Source organism: Pholcus phalangioides, unplaced genomic scaffold (genome assembly GCF_987345545.1).
Source record: "Pholcus phalangioides strain wild (caught in Gottingen) unplaced genomic scaffold, Ppha-v1.0 ptg000024l_1, whole genome shotgun sequence".
Lineage (NCBI taxonomy): Eukaryota > Metazoa > Arthropoda > Arachnida > Araneae > Pholcidae > Pholcus > Pholcus phalangioides.
Window position 1 is genome coordinate 1,507,219 of NW_028301616.1, and position 9,056 is coordinate 1,516,274.

Here is a 9,056-nt window from a genome sequence, read left to right on the forward strand (position 1 = left end):
GATAAGTAAGACATCACAAGATTAGGTAACAATAAAACAGAATGAGCAGAACTCGCTATTACATTTCAGAAAGCAATATCTCTTTGTAAATGTTGTTTAAGATTAGAGAGTTTAAATACAGTCAAATCCCATTATAACGAACTCCAAGAGACCGGAGAAATCATTTCATTACAAAATTTCATGTTCATTAAAACGAGAATTTCACTATAACAGTATTTGTCAAATTCCGTTTTACGGAATTTGACTGTAGTTTAAACAAATTAGTATAAAATTTTGCATTCTTGCTGATATTTTTGATTGGGAAGGAAAAGGATAAACACATTCTTGAAACTATTACCCATTTCCCTGATTTGATAACAGCCTAGAACAGTGTTGCTCTTAACTAGGAATTTGATATATATATATGAGCTAGAAAATATTCCATGATACGAGGTGTACAAGAATGTTATAATCGAAGACCATTTAAAAATGAGTTCAATATTTCTCCTTAATGGGTTCCCATAACGCTAGTGATTAGCATCAACAGAAAGTCTTCAAGTTGCTTTACTACTGCTAAACTGCAACCGGCAAACATTATTCTTTTCCTCTGAGGAAGTTCTAACAAATTTTTGCACATCAGAATGTACTGTACATGTGTTCTATACTTTTGTTTGTTCTGTGGAATGCCTGTTATGTGTTCAAGAAGTACTGCAATCCGACTACTGAATTCAGAAGCAAACAACTTGGAAGGTTATTTTGCTTGTTGTATTATGCATGAATTTCAAATGTCATAGGCCTGATTGCTCTCAGTGGAGACATTTTTAAATAAGAAATTGACTCCCATTCACACCTAAAAGCTGGAAAAACCACATAAAACTAACTTTAAGCAACCACCACTATGTTATCAGTGGAATTTAAACTTACATTTTGATCCTCCTTTAATAACATGAAAACATTCAAACTTTTATATACCATGAACATCATTTAACTACATAATCTGTTTCAAGTTTATTTTCATAATAAAATACCTACTTTGATATTCAGATGATGTAAATCCCCCGATCAAAGTAATTTGACTTATATCAAAAGCAGGGCTGGACAAATCCCAGGCCCAAGGTTGCTATGCCAACTAAAAAACTGGTATTGGTGCCTAAAATTTTTTTGTGTACTTACCGTATATACTCGTGTATAAGCCGAGTTTTTTTGTGGAAAAGTTCATTCCCCAAGTGGGGGGAGGGTCGGCTTATACTCGGGTCAGTTTTTGATGAGAAAATATCGACCCCCCCGCAATCAGTAGTCATTTTTGGAGCGGAAATAAACCGGCATTATTGGTATGGGATATGTTCAAACCCCACAGAACTGATAATGTCAAAGCCAAGGCAAAGAAATCGAAAACATCATTGGCTGGTGGTGGCTAATGTTGATTGTACAGCCTTTAGATATGAGCATCAACAAGCCTCTCAAAGACTATTTGAGGAATTTGTGGATCGAATATAGGAGTTCCAATGATAGAGAAACTACAAACAGTAATGCCTTGAAGAAACCTGACATTAGCTTAGTGTGTCAATGGGTATATGAGGCGTGGAATTCTGTTTCCACCAAAATTATCATCCAATCCTTCAAAAAGTGTTGCATCAACAATGCGATGGACGGAACTGAAGATAATATCCTCTTTGAAAGTGACAATGGCAATGACAGTCCAAATGAAGATAAAAATGAAGATGCCGCACCCCTTATACTGATCTGATGGATTACCATAAACTTGAAACCTTAGAAGAAACAGAAAATATAAGAATTTTTTTTCTCTGAAATGCACAGATTTTTTGGGGTCGGCTTATACACAGGTTTTTAATTTATTGCGGTTTTGGTGGTCCTGAAGTGGGGGGAGTCGGCTTATACGCAAGTATATTTGGTAACTAAATTGCAGGCTAGAGCAGCACAAAATGTTTAGTAATTTGATCAGGGATGGACAAATTTTAAAAGAAAATTTAGGCACCAGAGCAATTTTTTAAGCACCAAAAAAATTTTTATCCAAAGAACAAAATCCAAAATAATGCTTCTTTTGACTTTTCCAGAGCATAGTGACCCTCATTCATACGTTGGCAGATATGCTAACTTATAATTAAATTCCAAACATTTTGTGCTGCTCTCAGCATGAAGTTTAGTTAAGTACACAAAAACAATTTTAGGCACCAATACCGGTTTCTAGTTGCCATGGCAACCTTGGGCCTGGGATTTGTCGAGCCCTGCTTTTGATATAAATTCAGATAGCACGTTTTAATATTAGACTCCACAGGAATCAACTGTACCCAACACATGGTTTACATAGACTTTTTATGCACCCATGTTTTTCCTACAGTACTTAACCTGGTAGTAATTTGCCTTGACATGTATCAGGGTTGTACGAATTCCTGAAAATAAAAAGAAATGTATTTCACCTGTGATAACACAAAGTAGATCTCTGCTAGGGCTCCAAACTGCATTACTGATGCCTGACTCCACAGATCCGACACATTCTGACTGGAAGACAAAATAATTTATGAAAGTTGATTGAGAAACACTGCAAAGTAAATAATATAAGAATAATAATATAACAAGAATATACTTGGTAATACAAAAATTGTTTACTTTTCTTTAAAACAGAACATTAAATAAGATAATCTTATGTTTAAGAACCATCATGAGTCTGAGTATTGACTCAATGATTTCTTGAACACCGGTAGTTGGCATCATCATGAGATATTATTGAGGAAATGTTGAGTCAAATACTCAAACTCATGAGCAGGGCCTGTTTCTCTCATGGTCAAACGAGGCATGTGCTCAGGGCCCCAAACACAGCTACATTTTTGTATAATTTAGGCATAGCCTGTGCCCCTCCTTTTCCTGTGCATGCCTCTGCCTTAAAGAAGACTACATAAAAGAGACCCCCACAAAATTCATATTTGCCAAGGGACCAAACTTATGAGAAACAGGCCTTGCTCACAAGGGTCGCTTAGCCAGAGAAAAACTTCTTTGTTTAACGATGGCTCTGCAAAACTAGTGAACTACTAAATAAATTTTTCTTTTAGCTTTTATCCCTTTTTTAAAAAGTCTTTTCCACCTAGCTTGAATAGTTTCCTAAATATTGATGCAACCAGCCATTCCACTCATGAAAATGTTCTGTATCATAGTTTTCTTTATTTTTAGTAAAAGAAGAAATAACTTTTTGGCTTTTGATTTCAGTTAAGTTTGAAAACTTCCAACAAACATACTTTGTTTATTTGTTTGTATATTTTAAAACAAATTCAATTTTTTTGTAAATTGAGAAATGAAATGGCTCACTTTTTTCTCAGCAGGATTGTAAGTTATGATATCACCGCATGAATATGTAATGCATACGTGTTGTGCTTCTACAATATAATCCATCTCAACAATATCACAATCAGGAATCAGAGACTCCAAATCTAATGGGATGCATGAAACCTTGAGAAAAATGAAGAATATTAATTGGATGATGAAACATAATTCTTTCATTCATGCCATACAATGTTGATATATATATAATTTCTTCCAACATATATAATAGTTAACGGCAACAACAAAAAAAGAACAAATGAATCACTTGTGAAAGTGAAATAGAACAAAATCTATGAATACCAAAAAACTCAAACATTGAAAACTAAAAAAATTGAACTTGTTCAGGGGTCTGTGCAGCCGAAATTCGGGTACATTTTCCAGACTTTCACAAAACTCAATACTGTTATGGATCTGAATTAATTATAGATAATTTTACCTTATCTAATTATGGATAAAAAAAACAGACTCTTCACAAAATTATGGATTTGAAAAGTAGGCCCTTCACAATACAAACTAATGATATCATAAATCAAATATAATGAACTAAGTTGTTTCATTTTCCGTAAAATTAATGATCCTTTTCACAGAAACAGATCCGTTATTCAGAACACACAATGTGCCCATGTTACTGAGCAGAGATCTTTGTTTTGTTGTTTACACTGAAAGACCAGACACAGCCCGTTTCAAATCGCTTCAGAGACAAAACATTTTTTTTTCCAAAAAAGTTCAGGTTGTAGGTGGAGTCTTCATTATGATTTATGCAAACTATTTATTGAAGTTATTTAAAACATGCAAATGACCACAATGTTTGTATTTACGAAAGATAAATTCCTAATATAGGGGGCATACCACCATTTGGCAACTACTTTTTTTCATTGTCAGATACGATTTGATGCTATACGCTAAGATTACAGGCAAGATGACAGAAACACCCAAAACATACAGCCTATATTTCAGTTCCAGGGAGACTGATGACAACATATCACTGTTTCCGTGTAATCTAAAACTGAAAATTGACGATAAAATGGTAACCTATATATTTAAAATTAACCATACAAAATTATCATTTTTATCACTCGTCAGTCACCCCATATTTTGTAGACTAATTAGACTGCGATCCTATACTTTATTCCTCATTCTTTATAGGAATGAGATAAAAGAATCATTCAAGAGAATAGGCTATTATATTACCTCATTTGAATCTTTCGGTAAACAATAAATGGTACTGCAGTCAGCAAAATACAGAACTTCAGAGTCTGCATTACAGCACATGGCCTTTGCATTCTTCAAGTAATTGTTGGAAACGCAGGTAGAAAATTGCAATTGAAGATTTTTCATTTTCTTGCTTCACTCTCATCAAAGTTCTAAACTAAAAGAAATCATTCATATAACGTTAAAAAGATGTAGGTATACAATTTATGTGATATGAACTATGTATTCAGCCTATTATGCATGTAATCATGATATTTTGTGTCCACTATACACTAACAAAGCATGACAAAAGTGGTGACTTTTGTTTTGGAAGAGTTGATCAACTTTGCCCAAGAATATTAAGACACCAATGAATAAGGCAAATACACGAAAAACACAAAAAAAATTAAAATGCATTTTGACACCAATGGGTGTTGTCTTTTGAGGAAAGATATTTAACCACTAACCTTTTAAGATGACACCCATTGGTGCATTAGGATTTTTTTACATTTTTCATATATTTGCCTTATTTATTGGTGTCTTCTTAATAGACTTTTTCTTGCTTTCAAACGTTTCTCTCGCTAAAGAAAAAATTGCGAACACATCGCCAAAAAGGGAATTATACTATAACTATTGTATACATTAGAGAGGTAGATGACAAGTTCATTATCAGCAACACAGAGCAAGGGCTTCGTTAGTTTAAATCAGCAATGGATTGGTTACATCAGTGACAAAGATCCATCTATGGTACGCCTTCTACAAGTAGAAAAATTACAAATATTAGAAGCAGAAGCCTTGCTCCCATAGGGCCTATAATTTCTTTCTTACAAACCAAACACGACCAAGCTCTACCTACTTTAGCCAATTTTAGCCCATGGAGGGTCGGAGTCATATAGGAAGTTACCATACTCAAAGAAATCAACTAAAATGAAGAGGAAATGGCTAACAGACATTATAATATTCTTTCAGAAAACACAAAGAATCACTAGACGCCCTGTCTACTTCTGCTGCACAAAGCAGATATAAACAACGCAATTTTCAATTATTTCAATTCCCAAACATTCCTTTAACCTCGTTTGCATAAAAAATGTCAAAAGAAATAAAAAAGGCCATAAATGACTATATTTCATTTAACCACGAAATTTTGTGAGGTCTGTGTCATCTGAGGCAAGTCCGGTCAAAATTAGCTCAGGTAATCGGGTGTTACTGTACTTTCAATCAAGGTAAGTATTTTTATTTCAAGTTTTTATTTTATTTTAATTAACTGACTGCTTATTATTATTAAAACAAATCTTGCTAATCATAAAGAATGAATATTTTCATATCACCCAAGTGCTTTTTTCTTTTAATTGCTCAAATTTAATTAAGCGTTAATGAATTAACTACAAGCAAAAAATGTGAACAAAAATCTGTATTTATGCTGTCCATGAAAGGTTGTTAAGTACAAATTAACTTCATAGATTTGGATTAACATTTTTGTTGTGCTTTTATTCATGAGTGCTCCCGCCCTATTAAAGTGCATGCCTGGTAGCAACTCAGTATCACACATATGGTGCAGGTATCTTGATTCACTCAATGTGCAAACAAAGGGCCATTCAGCATCAACTGACCAAATTTTTTACTTTTCATTTTAAAATTTTGAGTTTGCTCGTTTTTTTAAACCAAAATCAATTAATTTGTGAAAGAATAAAAATGTGTAAATTAAGAAACACCATGCAAGCCAGAAATGCATGCATCAATTGTTCAAAAAACAATTTTTTCAATAGAATGATTTTTTAGTTGATGCAGTAAATTCTTAATATACGGTATACTGCAATTTTGTAACTTTTTTTATCGTCAAACCCGCTTTGGCACTGGGGTTACTGCCCGAATATCCAAAAATGATTAAAAACATGTTGAAATAAAAAAAAAATTTAGATATATATTAAATATATTAATAATAATAGTTATATTTAATCAATGAAAATCTAAACTCCTGTAGGCCGTACTTCGTATGGCCTGCAAATGGCTTTGCCACCCAAAGGCATTTGCATGCTCTTGCTATGCTCGGACATCGCTTTGCTCCTCGCACCGATTGGGGAGGAGCCCCCTGGCCCCAGAATCTGAAAATATTGACCTCTGACCACCACGAAAGCTATGGCATGGTGCTATGAGCTACGGTTACTGCCCAAACACTCAAAAACAATTGAAAGGCCCATCTTCATACAGAAGTCGATAAAGCTTCTCTGCCCTTCAAATTGCAGCCAGTGCAAATACATTAAATCTATGCGATCTGCCATAACGTAGAGGGAAAAAAACAGGAAATAGCATGAAAAAATGGCACAGAAAAAGCAAAAATAAATAAGCGAAAGAAATGAAATGGCATCAATAAGCTGGAAAAGAAAATCAGGCGCAGTGGCACCATCAACGTTTTGGGACCTGGAAGAATATATTGACAGCGTATCTCTGTTTTGGCGCATACAAAAATTTGGCAACAAAACATTAAACCGTACATTGGGAATTGGCCGAAAAGACTAAAGCCCAATGATATTCATTTTGGTACAACCAGAGGCGCTAACGTGAATAAAACATTGGAGAGGCTGAAAAAGTTGCTGGTGGTCCTGTATAAATGGGACTGAAGCGGCGTACACAGGAGGAGGAAGGTGCATTGCATTGTTTTTTCAGAAATTATTGGGGGCTCAGCCCCTTCAAAAAATTTATTGGGGGACCTCAAATGGTCTCAGCCCCTAGATTCCAGCATCTATAGGTGCAACATCTATTATTTTGAAAATCCAAGGCTTTAAACAAGAATGATTTCTCCATTTTTTAATCAGGGGAACCTTGGTGCCGCAGTGATAATACATAGTTTAGCTCCGTATATTTTTCTACAATTTTTTCCATGCACATAATCAATAGAACAGCTTTCTGTCTGTACTCTATCTAGGGATTAAGTTGAAGTCTATATTTACCCCTAAAGATCTTCTATACTCCTTTCAATCATAAATTTTACCACATATCAGTATCATGTATACCATACCAGGTTATTTTACTTCGTTATCATTGAAGTTATATAAAGGAAAAATTAAAATTTCTGATTTAAATCTATTTCTTTTAAAAAATCAAGTGATTTAACCGTGATTTTATTCATGTACTCTGCTTTCGATCTCGACAAATTGTTTAGTTAGTTTACAAAGTCTTTAGGAAAATCCCGTAATTAGTGCAACAAACAAAGCGTTTGTTTAAATTTACATATTGCTTGCATTTCGAATTACATTTCGTTCAAATAATTTCAGAATCCTTAATACCATCATGATAAGTTTAAAAACAAAGCTTGTTACGATTACTTCGCTTGTGTTCACATCATTAGTTAAAATTATAAATCATTAGTATATAAAGTTTACGAAATAGAATTGAATAACAAATAACCTAACGCTCCTACACAATGACATTTAATGGATGAATTGAGATTTATAATCAATGGAACTCATCAATTAAATTAAAAAAGAACTAACAGTTTTCGGCATTAAATTGGACCACGTTTTGGTTGTAAACAAAGTGTGATGAACTTCTGATTAAGAATCTGTTTGGAATTAGTTCTTGATTCCTATGAAATTTAGATTGATGTGGTATATGTTTATTGATATCCTAAATTATCCAAATTATTGAAAATTAAGCATTCTGTTTTAAAAAAAATATTTTTTACTCTATTTCTCTTTACCTTTCCGTGAAGGAAATTGTAAATCGATATTTCTCAGGTGGTGTTGTGAAGATGTTTACCAAGTCACTAGGGAGCTATAAATCGGACATTTCCTAGTAAACTCCACCAATCACAGAGGAGCGGGAGTGAGTTCTTCACTAAAGCCGGGTTTTCCTAGGAGTAAAATTACTGCAGCGTGAAAACGCTGATTGATTAAAAAGCTGAAATTCAAGTTTTCTGACCAATCAGCGTTTTCCCGTTGCTCACGGAGCAGAAACTCTACTCCTAGGAAAACCCGGCTTAATAAATATATTTCTAGTGTGGTGCTGGTTCTTCTGGAACCGGTCGTTACTTTGTGTGGAAGACTTGGGTTAATACTAAAGCTGACCATATTTCCTAGAGAGAAATACGGGAAATTGGAATTCAAATACGGTATAATAAACGGCAATTATTGCCAAAGCCAAACAAAGTTGCCAAATATTATTGAAATGACGGAAAAATCACAATGGCGGAAAATGAAGCATTGCTGCAAATTGCAGTGGATTAAAATGAATTCCTCGAAAAACAATGCTCACCAAGACAAATGTGGGAGGTTAATATTCTGATATATAGTTGTAATTATCATAATATAATTTATGAGTTGAAAAATAATTTTAATCTTTGACTTCAATAAAGAATGAAAATTCAAGTAGGCTTCGTGTAAAATACGGGAAAAACTGGGACACTTTTGCCCAAAAGTCGGGACGGCCAAAAAAATGTAAAATACCGGGACTGTCCAACACCTCCTAGAGATAGAAGGCCTCCGCACTCTGCATGTAACGTCAAGTAAGTAGTCCATTTTCCCTCAGAATATTCAGGGGGAAAAATTCCCTGC

The 9,056-nt window shown here is 34.1% G+C and overlaps 1 protein-coding gene across 4 annotated transcripts in view; it reads right to left on the reverse strand.

Annotated features, from left to right (window-relative positions):
* Elp1 (elongator complex protein 1) overlaps positions 1-8,342 on the reverse strand; it is a 117,326-nt gene extending 108,984 nt beyond the window's left edge. The window contains exons 1-4 of one of the 4 annotated variants that reach the window (XM_089251429.1): positions 8,204-8,342; positions 4,507-4,684; positions 3,301-3,441; positions 2,418-2,499 (exon numbers count right to left, since the gene is read on the reverse strand). In XM_089251429.1, coding sequence (XP_089107555.1) covers positions 2,418-2,499; positions 3,301-3,441; positions 4,507-4,653 — 370 coding nt within the window. In that variant the 5' untranslated portion in view covers positions 4,654-4,684; positions 8,204-8,342. Of the gene's footprint in view, positions 1-2,417; positions 2,500-3,300; positions 3,442-4,506; positions 4,685-7,911; positions 7,929-7,997; positions 8,053-8,203 lie in introns of those variants that run through there. The other 3 variants (XM_089251428.1, XM_089251430.1, XM_089251431.1) reach the window with 3 other exon arrangements.
* Between the last annotated feature and the right edge of the window lie 714 nt (positions 8,343-9,056).